This window comes from Ahaetulla prasina, chromosome 10 (genome assembly GCF_028640845.1).
Source record: "Ahaetulla prasina isolate Xishuangbanna chromosome 10, ASM2864084v1, whole genome shotgun sequence".
Taxonomy (NCBI): domain Eukaryota; kingdom Metazoa; phylum Chordata; class Lepidosauria; order Squamata; family Colubridae; genus Ahaetulla; species Ahaetulla prasina.
The window spans coordinates 15,074,873-15,089,141 of record NC_080548.1 but is presented as its reverse complement, the minus strand read 5'-3'; the positions used below and the strand labels follow the sequence as shown (position 1 = coordinate 15,089,141).

The window sequence follows — 14,269 nt, the reverse complement described above, 5'->3', positions numbered from 1 at the left end:
AGGGTTTTAGCCCTTGGTAGAAGGTTGCAGAATGGCTCTTGGGAGAGAATGTAGAATGTAGAAAAGCAGGGGGAAGGTTTTGTTGTTGTTGAATGAAATAGATTATTTTGAGGAAGGATATTTTTTGACTGCAACGTTACACGTGAGTATTCCACCCGGTATTATATTTTTTGCTATTCTCACTGGTTAAGTTTACTGCCACTTTCAGATAAATCAATTCTGCACCTTCAATTGTTTGCAAGTTTACAGACGGTAGGATCTCTGAAAGATTTTCGGCCTGTACAGCCAGTATATTTATATAGATTCAAAATGGTTACGTCCAAGGAAAGAAATTACAGTGAAGGACCAACCCCAGCAGCCAGTACGAAAGTACATATCCCAAAATACATTTTGTGAGAATCCTGTTCTGCTTCCATTTGCTCAGAAGCATCAATACGGGGTTTTCATGTCCACTGCAGGTAGAAAAGAAATTAGCCACCGAGGGTTTCTCAGCAAGGGATTCTCTGTGCTGGGATGGGGACCTTCCATCCTGTAGCAAAGGCTCCTTGTCATAGAGCAGATGAGCACAGAACCAATAAAGGACTGGAGAAGAAGAGCCCAGAAATCTGGTAAGTACCTATTAAAGGAAGATAAAGGAAGAGATTTACATCCATATCTACGTGATCAAGACGTTTCAAAACAATTCTGTGAAACAGACCTTCATTCCAGCTACCAAATGTTTCATAAAAAATGCAAAGGCAACTTTGTTAGCAGGTTTTCCTGTAATAAGATTTCTATTATATTTAACAATTTTTTTGTGTTGATCAATTACTTGCCTTGTCAACGTCAGCCAGTTTCTAACCCTACTCACAGTACTATACCTAGAACTGTTTCAGTCGGGTGGGTTTGATTTATTCTCCAGGTCAGCTTCCCAATCTCCAATATTAGCCTAACTTCAGAAACTGAGGATAAGAATGACTGAGATATGCATATAAAATTATTTGAATGGCTTAAAAAAGTAACACGAACCATTCTTATTAGAGTAGCTGAAAACGATTATGGTCTAATGCAGGGGTCTCCAACCTTGGCAACTTTAAGACTTGTGGACTTCAACTCCCAAGGTTCCTCAGCCAGTTTTCAACTCTGGGAGTTGAAGTCCACAAGTCTTAAAGTTGCCAGGGTTGCAGACCCTTGGTCTAATGGGCTGAACTTTGGACTCCTAAACATATTTGACCACGTGCCATTGAGAACATTATCCAGAATTATGTGATGAAGATGGCTAAGGAGACCACAGGAGTTGACTCCTTTTCAGAATCTTAACTTGACATGTCATTTCAGGGCTGTGACTTTTAGCCTAAAAAGATTGCTCGCTTTTGATGTCTACCAATGCTAATTATTTAAACAACAATAAACATATAAAATGGAGTAAATACTTGCATTGTTCAGTTATTCTGAACATAATACAACATGCACGTGGAAGAAAGTAACTAAGTAGAAGCATACAAGTAACGTGGAGAAGCACACAGATAATGTGATGGCTTTAGCAGAAACATAAACTCCCAAATTAAATACGATGATGATTTTATCCCAAAACACCAGTATGTAGAGTAGTATCTGATGATTAAGAAATAACCTAATTGTTAAAACCAAGTGGTATCTGATGATTAAGAAATAATCTAATTGTTAAAACCAAAACAGACAAGTCCGATATTATCTATAATTTACTTTAAAAATTGGGTGTATCAAGTCCCAGGACAGCTACAATCCAGCTTGTTGCTTTCAGATAACACTTTCCAAATTGATTTACAACTGCACACTGCAATGGATGTGTTCTACAATACACCGCTGTATGTATGAACTAGTAGCGAGGTAGCACACTTACAGATGAATGCATTTATTATGGGAAAAGCTTTAGTGAACTAATCAGTTTCCTCAGCTGCACAAATCCAAACATTTAAGCTATCACAGACTATTTAACATGCCTTGATTCTCTTGATTTGTGTCAAAACTGATTAATATGGCTACTTCTAGGGCAGTGATGGCGAATCTTTTTGGCAGCAAGTGCCAAAACCAGAAAGTATGCGCATGTGTGTGCGCTGGAGCACCGTAACCCGAAGATCAGTGTGCACATGTATGTTTTTCGGCCGTTTTTCAGGCCGTTTTCAAGCCATTTTCTGGTGCTCTGGCACCCACAAAAACCAGCTGGCCGGTGCGCATGTGCACGCCGGAAACCAAAAGAGCAACTAGGGACAGCGTGTGCCACCTCTGGCACGCGTGCCATAGGTTCGCCATCATGGTTCTAGGGACTTGCCCCTCCATCATTCCAACACTGTGATCTGCATCATGCAAAAGTCACTGGTCCTGCCTGAATGAAAGCAGGAACTGTGGCTGCATACTGAAGATCAAAAGTGGTTGAGGAGCTGTCATGCAGTGAATCTTGTCATTTTCCTCCTTATCCTACACGTTCCCATCTAGGAGATGCTCTAAATGTCCTATATTTCAGGATACTACCAGAAATCCTCCTACTCTAGATATTTTTGCTTTCACACATATACACAAAAACCTTAATATGTGTATGAAATAATTATATAATGTAATCTACAGCTGGTCAGGGCTATAGTCCCCTGATATTCTGCTAAAAACAAAAAAAAAGGTGCCATGGAGCATCCAATTTCAACATCACAGTAGGAATAAATATATCTGCTCAGGAGTTATACCATTGCCCATTACTTGATCAGTGTTCCAATATTTAACAAGACTCACCTGGACATGCATGAAAAAGGTCCCAAACACCAACAGAGCTGCTGCATGAACCACGTAGACCAATAAATCAGGAGAACCAAAACCTCCTGCTGGCTTGTATGAGTCCTGGTCTTGTGTGCCTGCGCTCTTCCTTCTCACCAGACCAAGTGTCAGGCAGTGCCAGGGGTTGGCAGTGACATACCACCAGATTGCCCAAGAGCCCAACACAATAACGGGAGAAGCTAGCAGAAAGTTTGGGATCTGTTTGAGTTCAAAGTATCGGAGGAAGCCGACATTCCAGTAGGTATCTTGTATGTAGGTGTAGAGCACAGGTAGGTTCCAGGAGCACCATGGGGGCATCCCACCCTCTGCAGCTGCCAGACGATAGCCCTTGGATTCGGCCAACTGCAACAGCGGCTTTGGAATAGGGTATCCCAGGCCAATACTGGGATGGCAGAACTTAAGGTAGGCGTAGTACTGAAACAAAGCAAAAGGTAGAGCCACAGAGGCAGACATCAGCCCCAAAGCAGCCACCAGTTTTAGAAACGTGCCTTTCTTCCGCAACGCATTTCCGCTTGCTTGAAACCCGAAAGCAAAGAGTTTTGTCTGGGAGTAAATGAGAAATCCTGCATTGATTAGCCCATTGGAACGTACCCCGGTGGCTAACGAAAAGAGGAGGAGGCTAACCCACCGACGCCCTTTCTCTAGCCTCCACAAGGCAGCAAACACCAGGAAGGCAAACATGCTTTCGGAGTAAGCAGCTGCCATGAAGACATTAGCTGGAGTGAGGCAGAAGAGAATGGCCGACAGGAAAGCCCTCCTCCGGCACTGGAGGACTGCACAGCTGAGCTCGTACAGAGTCCAAGAGGCTAAAACAGAAAAAAGAGCATTGAGGAGAGCTGCAGACAGAAGCAGGCAGCTCCGGAAACAGAGAAAACCTCGGAACGGCCGGAAGATGATGTCTGCGACTGCTTTTAGGGTCAGGGGGAAAAGGGGGAAGAAGGCGCAGTTGTGCTCGTATACGTAACCATGCTCGGCTATGAACAAGAAGTGCTCTGCATCCCAACGGGAGAGGCCTCCCAGGAGCCATTCCAGCAACTGGTCCAAGAACCCGGGGTCAGAGAGGCGTGGGGGAGAGAAGGCATCCGCGGCATGATCAGGAATCAGGAGATTGAAAAGGGCCTGGGTGGGGGGGAAAAAACAACAGCAGCAGAAAATGGCAACTAAGCAAAGGCGGCATGAAAAGATCTCTCTTGTTCCACAGTATTCTCATCGTTCCCATCACCCATCTCCTCCCACTTACGACTGTATGACTGTAACTTGTTGCTGTATCCTTACGATTTATATTGATTGCTTCCTAGTATGATTTGATTGCTTATTTTACCCTATGACTAACATTAGGTGTGGTACCTTATGATTCTTGACAAATGTATTCTATTCTATTCTATTCTATTCTATTCTATTCTATTCTATTCTATTCTATTCTATTCTATTCTATTCTATTCTATTCCTATTCCTATTCCTATTCCTATTCTATTTCTTTTTTAAAAAATAATTTTTATTAGTTTGTCTTTAAAAACAACACAAAAAACAATCACACACATATAAAAACAAAACACGTCAAGACATAAGGTATTGAACATTACATAACAGTAATGGTAATTTTACAGCATTCCGTATCGACATACGTATTTTGCTTTTGTAGTTCTCTATTCTATCATTTCTATTTACTACTCAATAGTAGGATAGTAGGACAATTGCATCATAAATGTGTAGATAAGAACAATGAATATTATAATGTGTTTATGTGTGTGTGTGTGTGTATGTTGGAGTAATGCGATTATTTCTATTCTATTTCTATTTTCTTTTCAAACCATTTAAGTTCAGTGATGTTCATAGCCATAAATAAAGCAATAAACGGAGATGTATATCGCAGATAGTGCGAAAGTGACATTTTACATAGTTTAGATCTCACTGCGTTCAGACCCTATTTGATTGAAATAAGGCAGGCACCCAGCCAAACAGGTAGTCCTCAACTTCAACCGTTTGTTTAGTGACCGAACGAAGCTACAACAGTACTGAAAAAAGTGACCTATAACCAGTCCTCTCACAACCATCGCAGCATCCTACAAACATACATTCAAAGTTCAGGCGCTTCGCAACTGACAGGTATTTGTGATGGTTGCAGTCTTCCAAGATCATGTGATTGTCATCTGCAACAAATTTCCCAGCCAGTTTCTGACAAGTAAAGTCAGTGGGGGAATCATCATCATCATCATCTTCCCTTAACGACCCCCCCATAATCCCTTGCAGAGTGGAATCTGGGCAACTGAATGGAGCTAGCAGAGTGTTTTAATGGCCAGATGCCCTTCCTGTCGCCAATGTGGAGTTTTGTTCAGCAGATATATTCTCAGTGTGCCCAGAGAGAGAAATATCTGCCTCTACCTAGGATCGAACTTACAGCCTCCTGATTGTAAGTCGAGAGCTCCACTTCTAGGCCACCGCACCACTCAGCAACTGTGGCAATGAAGGTTGTAAATTTAGTGATGAATCACTTAACAACCACCTTGCTTAGCAATGGAAAGGCTGGTCCCAATTGTGGTCGTAAGTCAAGGACTACCTTTATCTGAATTGTATACGGAGAGACTGTTAAAACAGTATCTTATGACTATAAGGCTGCATAGACATGCTTGCTCATCATTTGGCCATTTTCAACTGAATGTGTTAAATCTTCGCACTTCAGCATGCGTGAGTGTATCGAAAGTAGTAAATGTCTATTTTTCACAGTGAGAAGTTTATCGTGAAATCAGCTGCTAGGTTCATGCATAATTAATCCCTTGAGTCACAGCCATCAAGCATCATCCAAATTAGATCTCCGTATGCCTTATTCTCAGGTAAAGCGGACAAAGGAAAACGCTTCTTGCCTTCATTTGCACAAGTGAATTGTGGAGTTCAGTGCAAGATGATGCAATGACGGCTATTGGCTTCGGTGACTTTAAGGATGAATAGTGACTATCCAAAGGAGGAGGAGCCCGTGGGCAGATCTTTATAACTTGAGCTTTTGTTAATATCCCACCTCAACATTTCCACCGCAATAACCATGTTGAGGCAGCCTGGGCTGGAGAGACAGAGGGTGGGGCTGAGGTCACCAGGTCAGCTTCTGCAGCTGAAGCTAGAATTGAATCTGGTCTCCTACTTCAACTCATTAACTACTACACTGTACAGGTAGTCCTCACTTAATGATCTGTTGCTTAGTGACCATTTAAAATTATGGCAGACACCCCCACCCCCCAAAGATACTTATGACATAGTTCTTGAATTCTGACAGAAGAAACCCTTTACACCTGAAGTCACATGACCAGCATTTTAGGCACTTGCCAACCGGTTCACTTTTACGGTCAGTTGCAGTTGCAATTCCACTCACATAATTACAATTTACGATATATATATTTTTTTGCCATTTTCCAGCCTTTTCCAGACAAAAAAAAACAATTACAAAAAAAATAATCATAAAATCAGGTCAGTCTTACGAATGCCTTATGACCATCGTGACTTAGGGGCTCCATTATGGTCATAAATCGAGGACTCTCTATACTAGCTTTTAATAGGATAGCTCTTCCTGGTTTGGCCAATGTGGAATTTTAGGAAACTCGCTGGCTGAATACTATAGTTATGGCCCCTCTTAATTTACAACATGTAGATTCTTTTCTCAATATTTTAAGCAGAGTCTAAAGTGGTCTCTAACCTTTAAGGTTTTGCGGACTGGCGGGGGGAGGATGGGGAAATCAGCTGGATCTATTCAGATTGCACGCTCCAGTAGTGCTGTCGGCGGGAGGCTCTGCCCACCTGCCCAGACATCATCATGTCCCATATCTGACCTTCTGCGCATGCACAGAAGGCTCTCTGCATGTGTGGAGGAGGCGCGCACAAGCGCGCGCTCACGTTTGCAAACTGGTAGCGAAGGTTAAGTGAATTTCACCCCTGGCGCAGCTCTATTTGTGTGAGGGATCAGCGAGCACACACGCAGTTCCATTTGCATGAGTGGTGGGCACTTGTGCTCACCAGCCACTTGCACAAGTGGAACTGTGCACGCTTGCTCTCCCGCCATTTCCGCAGCCCAGTTCCGAACAGACTGCAGCCATGGCTCCATGGGTTGGGGACCTCAGATCTAAAGAACATCCTGATCTGTGGATGGACAGATAATATTACAATAATATTACTACCTATTATGCGATTATAGATTTATAATTGATTTTTTAAATTGATTATTTGGGGACTTGCCTGAAGCAGAAGTGTAACAATTCTGCACAATACTGCAAAGCAAACCACCTCTTGGCAACGTGTATCTCTACAATTCCTTAGTGGCATCCTGGCCTTGAAGCTCCCTCATCAGATCATGGTAAACATCCATATAGGGAATTTCAGCAAGAAATGTTGAAAGCCTAAAACCAGAAAATAAAATCGATGATACGAAGGCTATTATTAATTGCCACATTTACAAATTGGGCATTTGTGTCTGGTATTTCATTTTGGCTGCGATGGAGACATGACTTCTTTGTGTGAGGCACGACTTCATTGTTGCAGATCTGGCTGGTTTGTGTTTGAGAATCCTGATCTAGAGTTATGATTGGTATATTTTTTTCACAGAATTGTATAAAAACTCATTTACAAAATATTAAAGACCTGAAGTACAAAAGCAAGCATTTCTCAAAAACTGACGATTAGATAACCTTTCCTTTAAAAGAAAAAGGGGGAAAAAAACCTTAGACAAAGGTAAGCCAGGCCAATATGCTCCTTATTTCTAGCCACTTTCTTGATTTTAAGAATAAATTGCCCCAATTATCAGGAGCTAAGTGGGAAAAATAATCCTTTAAAATGGAAAGATTAAATGGTTTGAAATTCCCTGCATTTTAAACCGGCTACCACCAGAGGGAAGCAAACGCTCACTGTGTTCATAGTTTTCCAAACAGTATATTGGTGTTTCTCCATCTTGGCAACTTGAAGATGTTCCCAGAATTCCCCACCTAGTTGTGTGAGCCTAAGGAATTCTGGGAGTTGAAGTCCACACATCTTTAAGCTGCCAAGGTTGAGAAACACTGCAATGTACTGCTGTGACAATCAAAATGTAAATACTAAATGCTACAGCACAAAATTGCTAGCTACAAGAGAAGCTTCTCCATTTATTTCTTACTCTTATACATTCTGACATTCTATTGATTGGATTTTAGGTATAGGTATAGGATAAAATTGCTTGTTTTTTTAGGTTTGTGATTATACTACAGTTTTTAAAAGCTATTAGTTAAGATTGTGTTGTTTGTATTATCCTGTTATCTATGATGATGAAAATATTGAAAATCAGGGTTAAAATATTTAAAATAAGTACAGAATAGGAGTGAATAAAAGCACATTGCTAGCTTTCAAGAAGCTCAGAAATCAATCTTAATTAAGTCAATAATTTCTGGTAGATGTGTCTAAATCAAGAATGAACCTCAGAAAAATCATATACAATAATGTAACTTTAATACTCCATTCTCTTGCATTCAGTTTTTAAGATCTGCATTTTTTTTCTTATATTATTTAAGCAAATACTGTCCTCTTCCTCAAAACTTGTGAGAAACAGCTTTCATTCCTATATAGTTTAATCTATCAGTGGCAATTTTACTCACACTAGATGCTGTTTTAGGACCTCTTTCCAGAGCGCGATACCATAGTCTTTTGAGACTGAAGGATGCCAATATAATGCAGTGGCAATAAGACTATCTAGCTATATAGAATTGCTCTGAAATATCTAGAGAAGTTTGCCATTATGGTTGCAAAGTTGTACTTGCATGTAAAGCCTCAAAGCTCCAGTGTTAGGCTGATACCGTGTTTCCCCGAAAATAAGACCCTGTCTTATTTTTTTTTAACTCTGAAATAAGTGCTTAGCCTTATTGTCATGTGTTCAAAAGCCCAATTGGGCTTATTATCAGGGGAATATCTTATTTTGGGGGAAACAGGGTACAAAAATGTTTTCCAATCTATTAGGTAATATACCCAAAACCAAAACTGTCAGAATGAGGAATACTTTAAATTCATAACCATATGATTAAAAATGCTTACTTTAAACATACATAGAATGGAGACTGGTGATTTGGCTTGCCCAGGTTAAACTTGGCAAATCTAATTGGACCAAAACCAGATCCACACAAATAAATCTATTTCTTTTCTGTCATAGAGCTTCTTCCTATAATGGGAAGAATATATGTGTATCAGGGGTGAAATGCTCCCGGTCAGTCCAGATCGCCCGATCCGGTAGCGGGTGGTTCGGAGTGGTTCGGAGAACCGGTAGCAAAAATCCCTCCCCCCCCCTCCAATGCCCAGCTGAGCCACGCAATCGTCAGAGATGGTTTTTTTTTAACTTTTAAAAGCATTTTTTCTTCAGCCCAAAAAATGCTTTTAAAGGTAAAAAAAAAGCCTCTGAGGATCGTGTGGCTCAGCTGGGATCGTCAGAGCCTTTTAAAAGCATTTTTTCTACAAATTCTTCAGCCGAAGAGGTTGTAGAAAAAATGCTTTTAAAAGTTTTTTTAAAAAGTTGGCCACGCCCACCCAGTCAATTACCCCCCCAAGCCACGCCCACAGAACTGGTAGTAACAAATTTTACATTTCACCACTGATGTGTGTATACTATATATACACACATATACATGCCTTTATTATTGAAAGAAAATGATTTATATTATAAGAATAAGGACTTATCTAGCTCATCTGAAACCAAGGCTAAGGTTTGCCTAGACAAACCTAGGCAAAGCTTCTTAAACTGTACAGTATAAGGTCCATTAGCCTCATTTCCAACGTTCTGCATTCATATACAGAAATGTGAAAACACAAAATAATTTTATGCATGAAATCTAAACCCGAGGACAATACATCGATGTATCTATATCAAAACAGAAACAAAAAATACCTTCAGAACTGACAGAGGAATAAACAGTCCCAGCCGCCAAATAGTTACAGTAACAGAGTTGGAAGGGACCTTGGAGATCATCTAGTCCAACCCTCTGCTCACGCAGAAGACCTATACGAGGAATTCGAACTGCCGACCCTTCTGATTGACAAGCTGAGTGTTTTAGCCACTCAGCCCACCTAGGGAGCCGTTGTTTGCATGGATTTAACTTTTAACCTCTATTGTTATTTTACCCCTCATCCTACATAATCTTCATCCACGAAAAGATGATTTCAGGTTTCTGTAAACAGAAAAAGGTAATGCTAAGAACATGATATACTGTACTTAAAGGGCTGTGTGCATCATAAAAAGCAAGACTTTGGGCTCATTATAATATATAAACACAGCCTATAACAGTGTTTTTCAACCCCGACAGCAGAGGTGGGTTTCAGCAGGTTCTGACCAGTTCTGGAGAACCGGTAGTGGAAATTTTGAGTAGTTCGGAGAACTGGTAGTAAAAATTCTGATCGGCCCTGCCCCCCATCTATTCTCTGCCTCCCGAGTCCCAGCTGATCGGGAGGAAATGGGGATTTTGCAGTATCCTTCCCCTGGATTGGGCAGGGAATGGAGATTTTACAGTATCCTTCCCCTGCTATGCCCAAGCCACACTCACCAAACCATGCCACGCCCACGAAGCCACACCCACAGAACCGGTTGTAAAAAAAATTGAAACCCACCACTGCCTGACAACTTTAAAACTTTTAAGTTTCTCAGGCAACCTTAACATTTAGTCTTAAATTTAAAATTTAAGACTATATATATCCTCTGACATTCATTTCCCTCATCTAAATCTATAAATTTTGGTCTTCCCAATTCTTCTTGGCTTCCTTACTGTGCCTACCCCACCCCTGTAAGTTGCTCCTTAAATAGTGCAACTACCTGTTCTGCAGTCCTTCCACAAAAGGCGATTCTCCAGCAAAGAACTTCAATTTCATATCAGCTTTTTTACCAGTAAGGATGAAGATAATTCATTTAGGAAAGGTTAAAGAAACAAACAATCTGCACCATCACTTTTCTGTTTTGTTTCTGGGATTCAATCTGAAACACATGAAAATAAATTTGGTATTTTCAAAAGGAAACCATGATTGCTTGAAAACACATTTTAAAAGATTACATGGGATTAGACTGACTCTGACTCACTTGACATGCTAAGCAACTCAGATCATATTTTATGCTTGATTTCATATTATCTAAGCCTTTAGTACAGACTATAATGCTGGATTTATACCAAGTACAGTATACAATACAGTAAAAGAGATACTACAAAATAAATAATGCTATTTCTGATCTAACCCTTTTTACTATCAAACCATTGTGGCCTTTTTGTAACTTATTTAGGAAAATACTGGCATTAATAAGCATTCAACAACATGTTAAATAAACTGAAATGGATCAACAAAAGCAAGCTAATCATTTTTATGTAAAAAACATTTTTTTTAAAAAAGGAATATCTTATTCTGGATTGATATGCCAGCATAAACATTGTTTATTATTTATTCCATTTACAAGATGCCTAAATCATCGTAACAATTCTAGGCAACATGTAATAAAAGAAGAGAGTATTTAAAAACAAAGCAAATGAGAAAATAGTAACCATAATAACGAAGAAACCACTTTGGGGACCCTACAAAGATAAATACAACCATCAATCAATCAATCAATCAATCAATCACAAAGCACTCTCTCCAGCACTGGACTGCTTTATACTTTTAATAATTTATTCAGCAAAATAAAAATTGTTCAAAAGTGGAAAAAAGCCACTATAATTACGTAGGGAATATTATGTTAAAAGCTTCACAAAAAAGCTGAATTGTAGAAGCCACCCCAGAGTCTAAACTGTATCATACACAGCCATTTATTTATGCCAATGTTTGATTTTAAAATATGAAACGTGAACAGAAGCAGAAATGATATCTCCCTAGAAGTTGACCTTGGATCAGGTTTTAATCTTCCTTTCACACTTCAGTGCAGTAGCTTGCATACATGTAGGAAACTGTCACTACTGCATACATTGAATCAGCTGTGAAAAGTGGCACAGGTCAATTCCAATTTTAAAAAAGGACACTCACAGACAAGCACGTTAACTGCAGAGTTTCTTATTTCTAGCAAGCTTGTACTGAATTACAACTGCAGTTTAATTGGTCATTTTAGCTGATAAGACCACAGCAGACAAGTTGGAACAAGTTACGTTTTGTACAAGTTTGCATATATGTGTTCCTGTTATATTTAAGCATTCCTGATTTTAAAAAATGTCAGCAGATCCTGAGAAAGCATATGATTTAAATGTACTGGATTGCAGATCTAAACTTTATTACAACCTTCCTAAAACTCATGCTTTCTACATATGCCAAGTTCTTCTCCCAGCATTTGACCAAGAAGAGTCACTAAAGATGCTAAGTTATAATTAATTCTTTGAGCAAGAATCCTAGTATATGATCTACAAGTTGCCATAACTGGGAGAGGCTGTATTAAAGGGGTGTATTAGGAAACAGGGGTGCAAGCCACTTTTCCTGAGACTTCGCACTAATAGATGTACTAAGGTTTTGATGTAAAAGGGTTTTTATCTTAAGTCAACTTGTCTACCTATCTTATCAATCATTTTTCCAACTAGCAATAAGGACCTGAGAAAAGTGATTTTCAGAATGCAAATTACATCCTCTTTCATTAAATTCATCCCTCTTTTCCCTATGTACAGAATTTACTTAGCTCCATTTCTCTAACTCAGAAATCCATGTGAATCTGTCATATTTTCTTTTTTTTAAAAGACAAACCAAAAAAAGGGGGTGGGGGAACCTGAAAAGGTTCATGAGGATATAAAACCTAATTGTTTATATTTATAAATTTACTTTGCAAAGAAAAATTCAATGTCAAAATTTACAAAAACACACCCTATTAAAATATCTATCAAACAATATTATGGAATTTACTTTAACAAGACAGTTCAATGTCTATTTTTCACATGAATGTGAAAGGCATTGTGTGGTATTATTTCTACGGTAAAAATTAAAGAACAGTTTTTCCCGAACACCATCATTCTGCTAAAGAAGTATTTCCCTCAACACTGTCAAACTATTTACTAAGCCTGCACCACTATTAATCTTCTCATCATTCCTACCACCCATCTCCTTCCACTTATGACTGTATGACTGTAACTTTGTTGCTTGTATCCTTAAGATTCATATTGATATTGTTCCCTGATTGCTTATTTGTACCCTATGACTATCATTCATTGTTGTAACTGTTGTACCTTTATGAAGGTATCTTTTCTTTTATCTAAACCGAGAGCCTATGCACCAAGATAAATTCCTTGTGTGTCCAATCACACTTGGCCAATAAAAAAAAAATTCTAACCCAACTAAAGGACCAAAGCGAGTTTTTGGAAAATAAGTAGTCTGAAGGACAGCTTTCTGAAACAAATGATTGTTCCTTAGAATAAAGGACATATGGTCACTGCATGTACCTCCCACGTGTATCTATGAACCCAACAAGCCCTGTGTGCTAACTTAAAACAAGGTAGATTCATTGGTTTTCAAAATACACACAGAACTACTTCACCATATTTTAGTCCAGTGCGTACTGAACCCTACCTAGCCTTTAGCCTGAATGTCAAAGTGTCACTCACAAACTCAGGAAAACAATTCACCAGGTTGAATTGTATCTCTGAGCAGGTCCCTAAAACTAGGTGGGCCATGAGGCTGTCCGGGTGACCTTCTCTGAGCCCAGGGATATCAAGGAGTCGGCCCGCTCCTATCAGCTTGACTAGGTGGCTCAGTGGGCTAAGACGCTGAGCTTGTCAATCAGAAAGGTCGGCAGTGCGGCGGTTCGAATCCCTAGTAGTACAAGGTCTCCTGAGTTGAGCAGGGGGTTGGACTAGATGACCTCCAAGGTCCCTTCCAAATCTCTTATTGTTAAAAAGACAAAAACCTCAAACCCTTGGGAAGAGTGGGAAAGCAGGGGCAGCTTCTACTGGACCAGATGGTAGAGAGGGCCCAAGGGGTGTGAGGGAGGGGAAGACCCTGGAAAGGGAGGGGCGGATGGAGCTATAGCCACAGGTAAGAAGAAGGAAGCCTATAGGATAGACCTGTAGCCAATAGGAGGGGCCCATGGGGGTGAGGTGCTTCTGCGACCAGACCGTCCGGGGAAATGTTAAACGAGTCGAACCCGTTCCCCCACACTGCCCGTACCTACAAGGGCGGTGGTGCCCCCGCCCCACGCTTGGACTTTCAACCACACATCTCGCTCCCCGCACACTCACAGATCCCCATTCCTACTTCCGGATTTCCGGAAAAAGCACACGGGGCTCGCGGCGCCTGCGCAGTAACGGAAGGTAGCCGCCCTTCCGGCGCGAAAACGCAGAATCATCGATAATGGGAGAGAGAGGGGCAAGACGAGTTTCACCATAGAGTTTCTATAGTGGGGGAGGTGTATATATTTATATATATTATATATTTAAATATATATTAATACTAAATAAAATGTATATATATGGTATATAAAGTGGTTCGACTTTAGTTTACTCAACTGAAGTCGCCATAAAACTTTTTGAGGCTTTGGTTTGGAGCTGAT

The 14,269-nt window shown here is 40.1% G+C and overlaps 1 protein-coding gene across 4 annotated transcripts; it reads right to left on the bottom strand.

Moving 5' to 3' along the window:
- Nucleotides 1-265: 265 nt before the first annotated feature.
- On the bottom strand, nucleotides 266-14,017 carry PIGV (phosphatidylinositol glycan anchor biosynthesis class V). Of its 4 annotated transcripts, none has more exons than XM_058196395.1 (6): nucleotides 13,888-14,017; nucleotides 10,583-10,741; nucleotides 9,665-9,944; nucleotides 7,003-7,163; nucleotides 2,743-3,903; nucleotides 266-616 (listed from the first exon to the last, which is right to left on the bottom strand). In XM_058196395.1, exons 4-6 carry the CDS (start codon nucleotides 7,087-7,089, stop codon nucleotides 314-316), a joined length of 1,551 nt encoding a protein of 516 aa, XP_058052378.1. In that variant the 5' UTR covers nucleotides 7,090-7,163; nucleotides 9,665-9,944; nucleotides 10,583-10,741; nucleotides 13,888-14,017; the 3' UTR covers nucleotides 266-313. The 4 variants fall into 4 exon arrangements, with proteins under 4 accessions (XP_058052378.1, XP_058052375.1, XP_058052379.1 ...); XM_058196392.1 differs by having other exon boundaries at nucleotides 13,892-13,979; XM_058196396.1 differs by lacking the exon at nucleotides 13,888-14,017 and adding an exon at nucleotides 12,951-13,105.
- Nucleotides 14,018-14,269: the final 252 nt, after the last annotated feature.